Here is a 17,975-nt window from a genome sequence, read left to right as displayed (position 1 = left end):
AGTGAGTGATTGGTTGGAGTACTATGTGCATAATAAAAGTCGAGTTTAGCCGCCCTCAGAGACCAAGGAAGTGGGCGGAGCAATAAAAGAGTGGGAAAACTGAAGAGGGGACTATATAAGATGGAGGGAGAGCGTAAGGGGGTGTGACATTCTGCAGACTGGCATCGGCTTTGTTTAAACTCTAATAAAGTCATATATTGGTGCAACAAAAACTCTGTGAGACCTTATTTGTAATAAAGTAGTGGTTATTTTCCACAACATAATTGGCGATCCCGGCAGGACTGGTTATAAGAGATCCTTGAATGCTTTACCATCGGAGGAGGTTTTGACAAAACACACAGAAACACTGGCCACTGTTGAACAAGGTAAGCGGCGTTCTTGCTTGAGCTGTGTGTTTTGATCAAGCTGAATCTGGGGGTGGGGTACGGAAGGGTTCTCTCCAGAAAATAAGGACCAAATTTAGCAGAAGAAGCAGAGTTTTTGTTGGAATTAGGAATAAGCATGCATGCAATGTAAATAAGACAAGCAGGCTAGCATAGACGCAGGCTAGTAGAAGAGCAATGTAAATAAGACAAGCAGGCTAGCATAGACGCCGGCTAGTAGACAAGCAGGCTAGCATACACGCAGGCTAGTGGACGAGCAGGCTAATACGTAGGTTGGCTCGTCCGGAGTAGGTGTGCATCATCCTGGATGAGGGGATGCACAAATTAGACAGCTAATCGGGTAAAAAAAGTAGGTGACACCATAAATTGGAAGTTGCGCTTTTCATCCTAAGTAGGTGAACGGTTGTGAACGCCACCAGGGCTTCAAAGTATAGAGAAATAATAAGATAGAGTAGGTCTGCTCATCTCGTACGGGTGAATGGTTAGCTTGAGCGGCTGTGAGTCATTCAGTGATTAATTTAAGCACGAGTGGCGGCTTATCTGTGTGGGTGATCGGACAACAAAAATAAATCCTGTAAATAATAGCCTTTTCTTTGTGGAGAAAGTGTAAGGAAAGGGACTATATTTTAGGTCGTTTGAAGCTTCTAAGGCTGGTGGAGAAAGGGCAAGCCCAATCTTGCATTGGGAAGAGGAGAATTGATAGTATGTGGATATTCATTTACTAACGGAGTGTGGAAAATTCACGTTACTGGGAGAAGAAAATTAAAGGTGTGTGTCTTTTCCCGGAGGGGTATGAGAAATCCTGTTGGAGGAACAGGTCACGTGTACGGGGGTGATCATATGACGTCAACACATTGAATTTCGGTCAAGCTTATTGGGGATCATTACATTTGGGAAATATAAAAGTAAATGTTGATAGAGTTAACATTCCAAATTTGGGTACTTTTATAGAAGAAAATTCCTGTAGGTTATACGAATATTGATTGTGTGTTTGGAATGTAGCGTTTTGTGAATGTGGTATGAGTAAATCTGAAGTGTGGAGAATGAGCTGGTGATATAATGATACCTGGGGGGGTATGGTAAAATTAACTTGCTGCAATAAGGAATCATTAGAAATACGAATGCGGTGGTTGATATGAATAATATTAAAATATGATGAATGTTATGTGCGGATAAGTGATTATTAGAGAGTGGGTAAAAGTGAAATAATATATACAGTCGGGAGAACAAGTATTTGATACACTGCCGATTTTGCAGGTTTTCCTACTTACAAAGCATGTAGAGGTCTGTAATTTTTATCATAGGTACACTTCAACTGTGAGAGACAGAATCTAAAACAAAAATCCAGAAAATCACATTGTATGATTTTTAAGTAATTAATTTGCATTTTATTGCATGACATAAGTATTTGATCACCTACCAACCAGTAAGAATTCCAGCTCTCACAGACATGTTAGTTTTTCTTTAAGAAGCCCTCCTGTTCTCCACTCATTACCTGTATTAACTGCACCTGTTTGAACTCGTTACCTGTATAAAAGAGACCTGTCCACACACTCAATCAAACAGACTCCAACCTCTCCACAATGGCCAAGACCAGAGAGCTGTGTAAGGACATCAGGGATACAATTGTAGACCTGCACAAGGCTGGGATGGGCTACAGGACAATAGGCAAGCAGCTTGGTGAGAAGGCAACAACTGTTGGCGCAATTATTAGAAAATGGAAGAAGTTCAAGATGACCGTCAATCACCGTCGGTCTGGGGCTCCATGCAAGATCTCACCTCGTGGGGCATCAATGATCATGAGGAAGGTGAGGGATCAGCCCAGAACTACACGGCAGGACCTGGTCAATGACCTGAAGAGAGCTGGGACCACAGTCTCAAAGAAAACCATTAGTAACACACTACGCCGTCATGGATTAAAATCCTGCAGCGCACGCAAGGTCCCCCTGCTCAAGCCAGCGCATGTCCAGGCCCGTCTGAAGTTTGCCAATGACCATCTGGATGATCCAGAGGAGGAATGGGAGAAAGTCATGTAGTTTGATGAGACAAAAATAGAGCTTTTTGGTCTAAACTCCACTCGCCGTGTTTGGAGGAAGAAGAAGGATGAGTACAACCCCAAGAACACCATCCCAACCGTGAAGCATGGAGGTGGAAACATCATTCTTTGGGGATGCTTTTCTGCAAAGGGGACAGGACGACTGCACCGTATTGAGGGGAGGATGGATGGGGCCATGTATCGCGAGATCTTGGCCAACAACCTCCTTCCCTCAGTAAGAGCATTGAAGATGGGTCGTGGCTGGATCTTCCAGCATGACAACGACCCGAAACACACAGCCAGGGCAACTAAGGAGTGGCTCCGTAAGAAGCACCTCAAGGTCCTGGAGTGGCCTAGCCAGTTTCCAGACCTGAACCCAATAGAAAATCTTTGGAGGGAGCTGAAAGTCCATTTTGCCCAGCGACAGCCCCGAAACCTGAAGGATCTGGAGAAGGTCTGTATGGAGGAGTGGGCCAAAATCCCTGCTGCAGTGTGTGCAAACCTGGTCAAGACCTACAGGAAACGTATGATCTCTGTAATTGCAAACAAAGGTTTCTGTACCAAATATTAAGTTCTGCTTTTCTGATGTATCTAATACTTATGTCATGCAATAAAATGCAAATTAATTACTTAAAAATCATACAATGTGCTTTTCTGGATTTTTGTTTTAGATTCCGTCTCTCACAGTTGAAGTGTACCTATGATAAAAATTACAGACCTCTACATGCTTTGTAAGTAGGAAAACCTGCAAAATCGGCAGTGTATCAAATACTTGTTCTCCCCACTGTAAGTGCTGACTTGCGCGCCCAAACACGTAGACGTACATGGGGGGTGGGAGACAGTACATAGATCATGTGATAGCTATTATAATTAAGCATTATAACAACTATCTATCATTTCAAAAGCAGAGGTGATATAGTCAAGGAATGTTAGTATATTAGGGGGAAAATATAATTCATTTGAGTAAAGTCGTTAGATCTGTTTCCAAATCAATGAATGTGGGTTTGACTCGTTGACTGCCAAGTTATTTACGTTGAGCGTGTGAGATCTGTGTCCTTCAAAGCTATTTTGTGATAAATGTGGTATGTGCCAGATACTAAAAATACAGACCATTTATAATCGGAATAACGGAGGATTTACTTGTCATTCCAATAAAGCATAGATTCTGCATTACTGACTAAAATCTAGATTTTCTGATTATAGTCCAATTATGGTTATGGGTTGCTTAGATTGATAGAACAGTCAGTGTTCATTTTGTGTTATAAGACTGGACAATTTAGCAGCTTGCTGATTTCGAATTGAAAGACTCACTATTCAACATGAATAGTGAGACATTTTCGAGGTAGTCATTTTTTGCGGTGCCTAATGATTTGAAAGCTTAAACTACTGGGAATAGGGTTGGAATATTGAATTGAATATGGATATGAATTGAGTGTATGCGGGTCAATTATAGCCAGTGTTTGTTTTATTAATTAGAGCGTAATCAGAAAGGACAGTTACAGAAATTGAATAGCGGGCTGGCAATTGCAATGGAGCTGTGGCAATGATTTGAATTGAGAACAAAGGAAACTAATTTATGGCTCTGGTTCGCGGGTAAAAGAGAGACAGTCCAGCTAGTATGAATCGAGCTGTAAGATAGATTTCAAGTAGAAGTCTAAATAGTTGAATGGAAAACAGTTATTTGACAAATTCTAATTGTTATTACTTTATTCGATAGGTTGCTTAACACCAGTGGTGTATGCAAATAGTTGGTCAATTCTATTTGTTTTCGTTACGTGAACCAGGGGATGCAAGTAGCTTTAGCTATTATGCTGATGGAATAGCACCAACTTATAGTGGGTTCTAGATTTGTTGAATAACAAACTTATATTTTAAACTAAATTAATGCAATAGGCTACAATTATAACATTATCAGAAAAAGGCACAATTTAATGCGAAACAGTTATTACATGTGTCATTGATCCAGTAACGATAGAAGAATAGTAAAGGAAAGGCAAGGGATAAAATCTCATTTAAGGAAAGAAGAAGAGTATGAAGATATATTAGGAAGAAAAATACCATTAACTGAGGGATATAAAAACATTTATCTGAGAAAGGCAACAGGAATAATGTACCTTACACCCTAATATAGACACTGAACCACACAAGAAGTAGAGATGGCAGGAACACCAGTAGCAATCATGAAGAGAAGGTTCCCAGAAAATAGTAATATTGGTATAATCTCTGACAAATGGGAAAAAAGGACCAGGAAAATAGTAACTAAATGGCCAAAGGAGGGAACATTTGATGTAACAGTGTGCGAGGAAATGGATACCCTAATAAAGAACTATAAAACAGGAGAGAAAGGGTAGAAAAGAAAGAAGAAGAGAGAGAAATCTTGAAAATGTTCTGGGAGGAAGGAAAGAGTTGGAGGGACAGCATAGCCAAAGCTAGAAGGATAATGATTGAGAGGGAGAGTGAACCAAAAAAGGCTGGTTTAACTACACCACCACCATACACAGAAGGGGGGCAGTATTCTCAGGTCACAGGTCTAGTCTCAATAACAGGGAATGTAGAGATAGAAGGAGAAAAAAGGAAGCAGCAGGTTTCCACACCAAGAAGAGGAGAACAATCACATTTAGATATAGACTGTTATAGAGGACATATGAGAAGGGATTGTACTACCAAGCCGTGGGTGCCTAGGCAACCACAACAGGTAATTGGCCCAGCTCAGCTGAAGGGGGGTAGTCTCAGACACAGGCTCCACCGGGCCCAGTGAACCTGTGAGGAGGACCAAATCAGGGTAGCTAGAGAAGCATTCATTTTGGACTAGAGGACAGGACTAACTTTTTGTAGGTTCTGGATTGATTGCACAACAATTTATATTTTTACTAAAATCAATACAGCAGGTTAAAATGATTAGAATACTGGAAAGTGGTTATGGGTTTTATGTTATAGGTGTATATTGTAATTAATGGAACAGGATAATGTCTGTCTTGATTGGGAGTCTTTTTTCTGGGATTGATGTAAATCCCATACAGTATGAATGATGAGGGAGATGTAGGAGACCCACGTCTCAAACAACATTTTAATAGATACTTGGGATCAAATATCACTGATTCCTTACACTGAGAAATTGACTGTATTTGTGACAGGGAAAAGTATTACATTCAGTGGGGTTAAAGAATCCTTCCGAGGGTCAAAAATATTGGATTCTGAAAGGTGAAATGTAAATTGACAGTATGTATGGGTGACAGCGCAAATGAGGGTTACAAATATTCAAATGGTGTATCCTGCTGCATTTAAACAAATCGCTGGAGGGGTTGAATTTGAGTGTTGTGGATTGTAGTAAAGTGTTATGGGCATCGGATGACGATGACACTAATGGGCGAAACCATCATCACATTAGTAAACTATTTTATAGAAGGGGGAAAGTACAACCAACGAGGCAAGAGATAGCATATTTGAGTTTGACGTCACGAAGCATGTTGGGGGTGATTGAGTGGTAGCAGTGCGGCTAGGGAAAAGCCTAGGGGTTTAAATCTTATGGGATTTTATTTCGTTTTATGTGCACTGGATTGTGGAATTCACCGGGGAAGGGAGCAGTCACAAGTGATGTTCTTGGGGGTTGTCTGAAAGGGGGGATGAGGAGATGTGGGAATAGAGAGTGAGAATTTTGAATTTAAATTGTTTGGACTGATTAAGAGGTATCAAAATGGAAACTAACTAAAGGTGTACTTTTTCTTCCAGGAAAAAGGGGGGAGTGATTTTCTATTTTCTTTGAAATATTTTCCGAGACTATAAATAAGGCCTGGCCATTTTTTGTTTGTTTATTGTTTTACTATATGGTGTTCAAATAACCACAAACAAACCACTAAGTATGAAATGTTAGCTGTATAGGATTTTTATTTGTATTTTAGGTTTTTTCACAGGGATGGAAGTGAAATATCTTAAAGGGGCAGACACATGTAATTTGGGCTTTTATTTACTGAGGGATAAGTAAATACGTGTGATTTATTTTGAAATGTTTTGACGGTTGTTAATGAGTGGTATACTATTGATGGAACAATTCATTGAATGATTTCAATGACCTCTGCAAGCTGTCCTGGCTTTATAGTGTGACTTGATCACCCGCACTGTAAATCCTGGAGGCATGCTGAATTGGGGGTTGGTTATAATAAGGAATTATGAAGAAGTATATAATTTGGCATTCATCCTATATATAATTCCAAACAGGACAAGGATGAAGTGAGAGAGTTAGTCTTGAAGGACAGATATCCTTGAATAATGTTATCGAATGCAATTGGGTTAAGATATCATCAAGGGTTGTCATTTTAAGTTCAGTTATTATTTTTGGTTTAACAAGCAATATTGTTGTTTTGTTTTTTGAACACATGAATCACGATGTGATGCATGTGTTCAAAGGGGGGGAAGTTGTTAACGATTTTAATGTTTTTTGGGGACTTTTGGGTTTTACAGGGGTTTTAATGTTTTTTAATGTTTTTTATGTTTTTTATGTTTTTGTGGTAAGATATGCAAATTGTATTAAGGATATGAGCAGTAGTAATAATGTGTTAGGGGTTAGGTTAAATCTTTTTTGTTTTTGGTCTGTCTATGAAATGAGTGGACTACAACGAGCTGGAAGGAGGTGCGCATCATAATCTCAAGGCTTCTCTTGACGGATGAGAGGACATAAGTAGCATACTGTGTCTCACCTAACCTAACAATGTTCTTAAGATTTTTTCCCATGGGTGAAGGGAACTCTGCCCAACGGAGTAGGATAATTGGATTATTTTCTGCGCCCTGGAGACTATGTGATGGTAAAAGACTACGGAAGAAAGAGTTGGAAAGACCCTATGTGGAGGGGCCTGTACCAGGTGTTGTTGGCTACCTCAATGATGGTAAAAGTGGCAGAGACAGATACTTAGATCCATGTTTCCCACTATAGGAGTGTTCCAACCCCAGGAGAGGAAGATGGCCCCGCCATTGGGTAGCATTGTTGTCTTTTGTGTGTGTCTGTGCTTGTGTGTCCTTGCAGCAGTAACTCCGAGCTTCCCTATGGGTAGGTTGATAGAAGGACACTCTTCGCAGACCGATGTCGATAGATTGAGAGGGACTCTGGCTGATCCGGAGACCCTAGTGACGGAAGAAGGTTAACAGCTAAAGTGACCATACATCGTCGTCCAGGTTACACCAACGGTGGTACGGATAGAGGGGAGCGTGACCTGGTATCATCTAAACCATTGTACCAGAGTGAGGGAACCGAGGACTGAGAGATGAGAGAGCTGAGGACGCTGGCGAGAATCAGATGGGGGAGGATGGCAATTACTGATGAGCTACATGTTCTTGCTGATTCCCTCGGCGGAGGGGCGGACCTTCAAGACTTGAGACCTTCGAGATATCCCAGACATTCAAGACGCACCAGATATCCCCATCATTGATTTCTCTGCACTTGACTAGTTCCCTGAGAATAAGGGGAATGGGGTACTGATAATAGTAAAGAGCAGAAGAACAAGACATAGAAGGGATATAGACAGGATTAAAATGTATATTCCTGCACAGGCAGGAACCATAACTAAAATACAGGAAGGGATCACTATTAAAATACAAGGGTTAACTGGTTATTGGGGTGGGAGGAACCAGCACAAGGATTATGGGGAAATCACATGGGGTAACGGTGACCTTAAAATATTAAAAGAGAAAGACAGATGGATCATAGACATAAGGATAACAGTTCAAGACTTAGATAAACAATTTGATGTAGTACTTAGTGTTAGAGTTCCAGGGGGAAGTGTTGGTGGAGTAGTTATTCCTTGGGAAAGTGCACTAAACCATGTATATGTTAGAGTTATACCAAATGCAGAAGAAAGGGAATGGAAGGAGCCGTTAAACAATGATTGGTATAGATGAGTACAATGTATTACATTAAAATGAAATAAGGAAAATAGTCTAATATGCACCACATCTCCGTTTAAAGAATTAACAGTAGTTCAAAATCTTCACAGTTACCAGGACTGTGTATGATTCAATCACAACTTTTGTCATATTTAGGAAACCCTAAATATAAACAATTGTATAATCACCCAGGATGGGGAGAGAAGGGTAAGCAATTAGTTGTTAGAATAGGAACAAGGAAAAGGGAAACACCAGAGTAATGTCAAATAGACTATGAGCAAATTATATAGGAGTGGTACAATAAAACAATTGGGTTATAGAAGTTGGAAGAATTCAAGGGAGAATGTGAAATTATGTGGCATTTATACAGATAGCCTTTGGAATGCAGGGACCCCTCAAGGAAAAATCAGGCAGCAGGATAATGTATTAGAAATTGGTATTAAGAATGAGTGGTTAAATATAATGATTTGTCATATAGTCAATGTTAATAGGAATGTTTTGGATTGGAAATTAACTCAACTAAACTGTTATGATTTGTCCTTTCTTGAGGTTGCTGCGGATGGTGTCTTAATGCAAAACAGAGATAATTCGATCCAGAACGGTGTGAACCTCAATAAAAACAAAAAACCCTCTACCCTGCTGAAGAGGAGCAACAAAGGCGTTGAAGACATTCCTGTCCAGCACCACCTCTACCAGGAGACCTGAATCAGAACCAGCATCAAATCAAAGCAATAAATTGCCTTCTCTTTTATGCCTTTTCTCTCAAGAAGGTGACAGGAGTACATGTGGAGTGAGCAGGAAGAGAGATCTATTCAAATACAACATTTCTCATAGTTTGGGTATACTGGTTGGCAAAATGGACAAAACAGAATGAAGGTGGAGGTGGGGGCGGCTCAGGTGTGACATTGGAATTGGGACATTGCCATGGGCAATCCAAGATGAACTATGAAGCTATCTGAAGAACATAATGAGGACGCCAGAAGATTGAGTGCCGGTAGAGGAAGGGAGTGTTAGTTGAGGTAGTATGTTGAATTGAGGAGGTATTATACACTGCTAAATGTATAGTAATTTAGACTAGGAATGCATTAAGATACTGATCTGTTGTAATTCTCGTTATGAGGAAGGTAATGCTAGAATTATGATAATATAACTATACAGTATGCCAGTGTCAGTATGTGCCAAGGTGAGAGTTTTAACTTTGAATGATGGAACCAAGGTGACTAAGAATTGTAATTCTAAATTTGTTTTGGGTAATTAATTTGAGTATGATTATGAATTGTAAGCTGACTGATTGATCTGAATGAAGTTGTGAGTTAAAGATATTGATATTATTCTTAAACATGTCCTAGGTAGTATGGCTAAAACAACGCTACGTTAGTTTTAATGTGTTAGGATACTAACACTTATATTGGAATTGGTTTAAGTAGAAATATTAATCATTATGAGTATAACTTTGAATGCAAAGATGGTGTTTGATAGCATAAACATAATATACTTTGTAAGGTTATGGGATTAGTAATCCCATGAGGGGGGATATGTGGTGAATTATTATTAATGAACTGTAGAGTTTAATGGACTATGAGGTAGAACTGGGTTAATCAAGAGCATAGAGTTAGATTTCTTTGTTACTGGGCCAGGAATTGAATTGGGTCATTTCACTGTGTGTGTGGGGTTTGTTGAAAATCGAATAAAGTAATATCTTGGTGCAACAAAAACTCTGTGAGACCTTATTTGTAATAAAGTATAGTGGTTATTTTCCACAACATAAGGCGATCGTTACTCTGCGGCCTAATCCTGCCTTCCTACCAAAGGTCCTACCCCAAGGTCACGTGAACAGGGAAATGGTGCTAACAGCCTTGTCCACATCCATGCCCCCTGGGGCTCGTGATTTTGATGTACGCGCTCTGTGTCCTGTGAGATCCCTAAACGCGGACTCAGGCGATCCGTCGCTCTGAAGAGCGGTTTGTGTGCTTTGGAGAGTACAGGATAAGCCTCTCTGAAAACAACAGTTGTCATTGGATTGTAGACGCTATCCTGCAAGCATATACCCTTGCTGACCGCCCAGCCCCATCCTCTGTGGTAGCGCACTCACCCAGGGGAGTCCCCCTCTCTGACATACAGTTGAAGTCGGAAGTTTACATACACTTAGGTTGGAGTCATTAAAACTTGTTTTTTAACCACTCCACATATTTCTTGTTAACAAACTATAGTTTTGGCAAGTCGGTTAGGACATCTACTTTGTACAAGTCATTTTTTCAACAATTGTTTACAGACAGATTATTTCACTTATAATTCACTGTATCACAATTCCAGTGGGTCAGAAGTTTACATACTCTAAGTTGACTGTGCCTTTAAACAGCTTGGAAAATTCCAGAAAATGATGTCATGGCTTTAGAAGCTTCTGATAGGCTAATTTACATCATTTGAGTCAATTGGAGGTGTACCTGTGGATGTATTTCAAGGCCTACCTTCAAACTCAGTGCTTCTTTGCTTGACATCATGGGAAAATCAAAAGAAATCACCCAAGACCTCCGAAAATAAATTGTAGACCTCCACAAGTCTGGTTCATCCTGAAGGTACCACGTTCATCTGTACAAACAATAGTACGCAAGTATAAACACCATGGGACCACGTAGCCGTCATTCCGCTCAGGAAGGAGACACGTTCTGTCTCCTAGAGATGAACGTACTTTGGTGCGAAAAGTGCAAATCAATCCCAGAACAGCAGCAAAGGACCTTGTGAAGATCCTGGAGGAAACAGGTACAAAAGTATCTATATCCACAGTAAAACAAGTCGTATATCGACATAACCTGAAAGGCCGCTCAGCAAGGAAGAAGCCACTGCTCCAAAACCACCATAAAAAAGCCAACTATGGTTTGCAACTGCACATGGGGACAAAGATCGTACCTTTTGGAGAAATGTCCTCTGGTCTGATGAAACAAAAATAGAACTGTTTGGCCATAATGACCATCGTTATGTTTGGAGGAAAAAGGGGAAGGATTGCAAGCCGAAGAACACCATCCCAAACATGAAGCACGTAGGTGGCAGCATCATGCTGTGGGGGTGCTTTGCTGCAGGAGGGACTGGTGCACTTCACAAAAAAATGGCATCACGAGGAAGGAAAATTATGTGGATATATTGAAGCAACATCTCAAGACATCAGTCAGGAAGTTAAAGCTTGGTCGCAAATGGGTCTTCCAAATGGACAATGACCCCAAGCATATTTCCAAAGTTGTGGGAAAATGGCTTAAGGACAACAAAGTCAAGGTATTGGAGTGGCCATCACAAAGCCCTAACCTCAATCCTAATGAAAATGTGTGGGCAGTACTGAAAAAGTGTGTGTGAGCAAGGAGGCCTACAAACCTGACTCAGTTACACCAGCTCTGTCAGGAGGAATGGGCCAAAATTCACCCAACTTATTGTGGGAAGCTTGTGGAAGGCTACCCGAAACGTTTGACACAAGTTAAACAATTTAAAGGCAATGCTACCAAATATTAATTGAGTGTATGTTAACTTCTGACCCATTGTGAATGTGATGAAAGACATAAAAGCTGAAATAAATCATTCTCTCTACTATTATTCTGACATTTCACATTCTTAAAATAAAGTGGTGATCCTAGCTGACCTAAGACAGGGAATGTTTACTAGGATTAAAATGTCAGGAATTGTGAAAAACTGAGTGTAAATGTATTTGGCTAAGGTGTATGTAAACTTCCGACTTCAACTGTATGTGCGGCTGCCAGCTGGGCGTCCCCCAGTACATTTGCAAGGTTTTACCGGGTTAATGTGGCTGACCCTCACAGTGTGTACTCAGCTGTGCTTGGTGCTACCCTTCCCTCCCAACAGTAACCTGTGGTTGGGCCGGGTACTGCCTCGAAAACCTATGGTGATGTGTTGCTCTAGGCTGTGCCCTACGGGAACCGACTTACTCTCGTATGGTCATCCCAATGAGTGACTAGCATAGTCCCTCAAGCGAAATAGAACGAAGGTTACTCACGTTGAGTGACTAGCATAGTCCCTAGCTCATAGAACCGTGTTTGTAACCTTTGTTTTCTGAAGAGTTGTGGGCTGATGACATCGGCCACTGTATGTGCTTTCCGTAGCTTCGAGTCCAGACCAACCTCGACTCAGTGGTAGACATAACATAGTAAAAGTGACAATCAAATTCGTATGATATGTTACATTTCGTATGGTATTTATTAATTTGTGGATGTCCATCATCTATTTCATACTACGATATGTTACAAACTGCAATTCGTACAATATGTTATGAATTTGCTAAATGTATATGTTTACGAATTCCAATTTGTTGTGGCTAACGTTAGCTAGGGTTAAGGTTAGGTTAAAGGTTTAAGGTTTGGGTTAGCTAACATGCTAAGTAGTTGCAAAGTAGCTAAAAAGTAGTAAGTAGTCGCAAAGTTTCTAATTAGCAAAAATTATAACGTTTTCAGTGATGACATTCGAACACGCAACCTTGCTAGATGTTCGCGTTATTCATGCTAAGTAGTAGCTAAAAAGTAGTAAGTAGTTGCAAAGATGCTAAAGTTGTCCATGATGAGAGTCAAACACAAGTGGTTGCAAAAATGATAAAGTTGTCCGTGATGAGATTCGAACATTCAACCTTTGGGTTGCTAGACGTTCGCATTATACAACCACCCCAACCAACCACCCTGCTTTCATTTTTGCCTTAAGTAATCTTCGGTCTTATGTCATCATACCAAATATATCATACTAATTTGTGTCCCAGATCGCATTGAAAAGACACGTCTAGATGCACAAAAGTCGCTTGGTGGTCTGATTGTGTTCAGATCTGGCTGACCACTTCAGGAAGTGGTCAGGGATGCATTGTGTACGGATTTCTCCTCAGTCTGGACGCAATCAGGCTACGGAAAGTGCACACAGTGGGCGACATTGTCAGCACTCGTCGCACAAGTCTCCAGAAAACGTGTGTTTTGGGACCGAGAGGCACCTTTTCATTATAACGTTGGAGGAAATATGTTCCTTGTGTGTGAGGACAGTGTTTGCTGGCCTCATAAATGCTAGACAGCAAGCTAATATTTTGAAAAAGGAATAATTTTTCTATCATTTAGCAGATGCTCTTATCCAGTGCATACATTTTTTCGTACTGGTCCCCCGTGGGAATCGAACCCACAACCCTGGCGTTGCAAGCGCAATGCTCTACCAACTGAGCAACCCTTTTGCAATCCGTTTAGCATTGCTTGCAGGTTAGCTGGCTAGTTAGCTACTGCCATCAGTTGTTGTGTTATCATATTTTGCCTATTCCACCGTTTGTAGAATGCATACTGGCATTTGAATATAGTGCGGGAAAAGGTAATCCAGACACACTGTGGACACGGTAGACACATTTAAATGTAGGTGTAGATGCACGACGTGTTCAGAATTCCATGATCAGAACTCAATGATCAGAATACTAAAGATGCATGAACTGTCAAGTCTAGACACGGCCTATGTTATTTCTAGTCTTTGAGACCAGGCTGCCCAGGAGAAATCCGCACACTCAGCCAGATCTGAACACATTCCGACCACCTTGCGACTTCTGTGCATGTAGACCTGTCTCTTCAATGCGATGTTCATATTCTTATAGCAGAAGACGCATCTAAGTGTCGACACAGCTTACAGTGCATTCGGAAAGTATTCAGACCCCTTCCCTTTTTCCACATCTTGGTACATTACAGCCTTACTGTAAAATTGATAATAAATAAATAAAAATCTCATGAATCTACACACAATACCCCATAATGACAAAGCAAAAACAGGTTTTTAGAAATGTTTGCAAATGTATTACTAATAAAAAACAGAAATACCTTATTTACATAAGTATTCAGACCCTTTGCTATGAGACTCGAAATCGAGCTCAGGTGCATCTTGTTTCCATTGATCATCCTTGAGATGTTTCTACAACTTGATTGGATTCCACCTGTGGTAAATTAAATTGATTGGACATGATTTGGAAAGGAACACACTTGTCTATATAAGGCCCCACAGTTGACAGTGCATGTCAGAGCAAAAACCAAGCCATGAGGTCGAAGGAATTGTCCGTATAGCTCCGAGACAGGATTGTGTCGAGGCACAGATCTGGGGAAGGGTACCAAAATATTTTTGCAGCATTGAAGGTCCCCAAGAACACAGTGGCCTCCATCATTCTTAAATGGAAGAAGTTTGGAACCACCAAGACTCTTCCTAGAGCTGGCCGCCCGGCCAAACTGAGCAGTCGGGGGAGAAGGGCCTTGGTCAGGGAGGTGACCAAGAACCTGATGGTCACTGTGACAGAGCTCCAGAGATTCTCTGTGGAGATGGGAGAACCTTCCAGAAGGACAACCATCTCTGCAGCACTCCATCAATCAGGCCTTTATGGTAGAGTGGCCAGATGGAAGCCACTCCTCAGAAAAAAGTCACATGACAGCCCGCTTGGAGTTTGCCAAAAGGCACCTAAAGGACTCTCAGACCATGAGATTCTCTGGTCTGATGAAACCAAGATTGAACTCTTTGGCCTGAATGCCAAGCGTTGTGTCTGGAGGAAACCTTGCACCATTCCTACGGTGAAGCATGGTTGTGGCTGCATCATGCTGTGGGGATGTTTTTCAGCGGCAGGGACTGGGACTCTAGTCAGGTTGAGGGGCAGATGAACGGAGAAAAGTACAGAGAGATCCTTGATGAAAACCAGCTCCATAGCGCTCAGGACCTCAGACTGGGGTGAAGGTTCACCTTCCAACAGGACAACGACCCTAAGCACACAGCCAAGACAATGCAGGAGTGGCTTCGGGACAAGTCTCTGAATGTCCTTCAGTGGCTCAGCCAGAGCCCCGACTTGAACCCGATCAAACATCTCTGGAGATACCTGAAAATAGCTGTGCAGCAATGCTCCCCATCCAGCCTGACAGAGCTTGAGAGGATCTGCGGAGAAAAATGGGAGAAACTCCCCAAATACAGATGTGCCAAGCTTGTAGCATCATACCCAATAGGATTTGAGGCTGTAATCGCTGCCAGAGGTACTTCAACAAAGTACTGAGTAAAGAAGTGTCTGAACACTTATGTAAATGTAATATTTTTCCAAATGCACCATATACCCGTAGTCTGCGCTCCAGCAGGTATATCTCACTGGTTATCCCCAAAGCCAACACCTCCTTTGGCCGCAATTCCTTCCAGTTCTCTGCTGCCAATGACTGGAACAAATTGCAAAAATCTCTGAAGCTGGAGACACTTATCTCCCTCACTAACTTTAAGCATCAGTTGTCAGAGCACCTTACCGATCACTGCACCTGTACACAGCCCATCTGAAATTAGCCCGCCCAACTACCTCATCCCTATATTGTTATTTATTTTGCTCATTTATAAAAAATAAATAATAATATGCCATTTAGCAGACGCTTTTATCCAAAGCGACTTACAGTCATGCGTGCATACATTTTTTTTTGTGTATGGGTGGTCCCGGGGATCGAACCCACTACCTTGGCGTTACAAGCGCCGTGCTCTACCAGCTGAGCTACAGAGGACCACATTTGTACCCCAGTATCTCTATTTGCACATCATCTCTTGCACATCTATCATTCCAGTGTTAATACTAATTGTAATTATTTTGCACTATAGCCTATTTATTGCCTTACCTCCATAACTTGCTACATTTGCACACACTGTATATATATGTATTTCTGTTGTATTTTTGACTTTGTTTTGTTTTACCCCATATGTAACTCTGTGTTGTTGTTTTTATCGCACTGCTTTGCTTTATCTTGGCCAGGTCGCAGTTGTAAATGAGAACTTGTTCTCAACTGGTTTACCTGGTTAAATAAAGGTGAAATAATAAAAAATAAAAAAAATACTAGGCAGCTACCTCAGCTGAAACATGATACTCTTCCCTTTTGAGATCTGCTTAAAATAATTTCTGAGCTAGCCTGAGGAAATCCCCCACCATATCCAATAGCAGCAAAGGTTTATCTACAACCTATTCTAAAATAACAATTTAAGATGAAAGAGCAAAGAGACAAATATTAGACGTTGGAAGATACACAAAATGTAATAAGTCGACAATAATTAATGATCTGTGATTGTGCAATAGACCACACATAGGCATATAGTCACTCGATGTTGTGTTGGGGGGATTCTTGGAACTTCTGCGGCGCAAATACTTTTGGTGTCTCCAGAGAGTAAATCAAAAGCATTAATCAGTTTGTATACGTTGTATACACTCACTAAGGCAATTTTGCGCACACTTTAAGTGTGAAAAGTGACATCAATATGTTTGCCCAGTTGCATATAGGGGTTGTTTTTCACAGCAGCTGGAACACCGAATGATAATATGCATTGTAACAAGTAGTGGCAATTTATTTAGAGTTTATTTCCCATGATGTTACCAATTTTCGCATAGGCCTATAACAATCATATTGATTACGAGTCACGTTCTCTGCATTGCTACTCACCAACTGCTTTGTGAAGGAAAAGTTGTCCTTGGTTTTTGCAAAACTTTCACTGGCTTGGAAAAAAATACATTCGACCGAAGAGGCTGAGAGCCAAACGCAATCCTCGAAAACATATCTAAGAAATCCTTCAAAATCAGTTTATACAATATTAAAAATCAAACGATAGGCTGCAGTTAACCGACCCTAGTAATAATGATGCACCATCGAGTTAAGAAAATTCCTTCAGCAGTTATATAGCAAGTCCCATTGCACCAACCTATCCTAAAAGAGGTAGAAAACGTATGTTGTTTGACACTGATTGGTCGGTTTGGAATGCCTTCCCGTCATATATAATATCACCTTAAAATGACAGTTTAACAAACCGGTTTGTTGAGATGACAGATTTTGTTACATAAATTACAGTAGATGAACTTTGAACCCAGATTTAATGTTAACCTTTACGCTTCACTGACCTGCAGGGAACACACATTTACAGGGTGTAACCAGTTTCTATTCTTTGCTCTCTTTGGTGTAGCAAGCAAGCATTTTGGCCTTGAAAAACACCCATACAAATGTTTTTTCAGTAAACACGTTTGATCCGTGTACCGTTCGTTCAATCAATTTCCGAATTTAAACAACTACGACAGATAATAATTTCGACTGCATTAAATAATGTTTCTTATGTTATCCACAAGACTTAATTACTTAATATGGACGGTGTGGGCTTAGAGGAGGATAAGTGTGCTAGCTGTTTTCTTATTTTTTTTTGTAATTATATTTTTATTAGAATGTTATTTTATTTTAACAGGGGTTACATAGACAACCAACCAGACTGAGTACAATAAAAGGAATAAGGATACAGAAAAACATTATACAAAATGGCAGTCATAAAATGGAGAGAAAAAACAAAATATACAAACATCACAATTATAACATGGGGCATTTATGGGAGGTTTTCTACATAGGACCACAATGGAGACAAGATTTTCCTAAATGTATCAGACTTCTGTTGTAAATAAAAGGTACATTTCTCTAGAAGTAGAATAGCAGAAGCTTTAGAAAGCCACATTCTCGCAGATGGTACTTCAGATGTGGACCATATGGGGCAGGGCACAATTGTCCCAGCGTCGTCCAGGGTAGGGGAGGGAATGGCCGGCAGGGATGTAGCTCAGCTGGTAGAGCATGGCGTTTGCAACGCCAGGGTTGTGGGTTCGATTCCCACGGGGGGCCAGTATGAAAAATAAAAAATAAATTATTTATGCACTC

At 40.8% G+C, this 17,975-nt stretch overlaps 1 protein-coding gene across 1 annotated transcript in view; it reads right to left on the bottom strand.

Moving 5' to 3' along the window:
- acsf2 (acyl-CoA synthetase family member 2) overlaps positions 1-17,135 on the bottom strand; it is a 52,063-nt gene extending 34,928 nt beyond the window's left edge. Inside the window, exon 1 of the mRNA XM_041853139.2 lies at positions 16,731-17,135. Within this exon, the coding sequence (XP_041709073.1) occupies positions 16,731-16,843 (113 nt within the window). The 5' untranslated portion in view covers positions 16,844-17,135. The remainder of the gene's footprint in view (positions 1-16,730) is intronic.
- Positions 17,136-17,975: the final 840 nt, after the last annotated feature.

The sequence above is a fragment of the Coregonus clupeaformis genome, chromosome 1 (genome assembly GCF_020615455.1).
Source record: "Coregonus clupeaformis isolate EN_2021a chromosome 1, ASM2061545v1, whole genome shotgun sequence".
NCBI classification, from domain to species: domain Eukaryota; kingdom Metazoa; phylum Chordata; class Actinopteri; order Salmoniformes; family Salmonidae; genus Coregonus; species Coregonus clupeaformis.
This window is presented reverse-complemented; position numbering and strand designations above follow the sequence as displayed.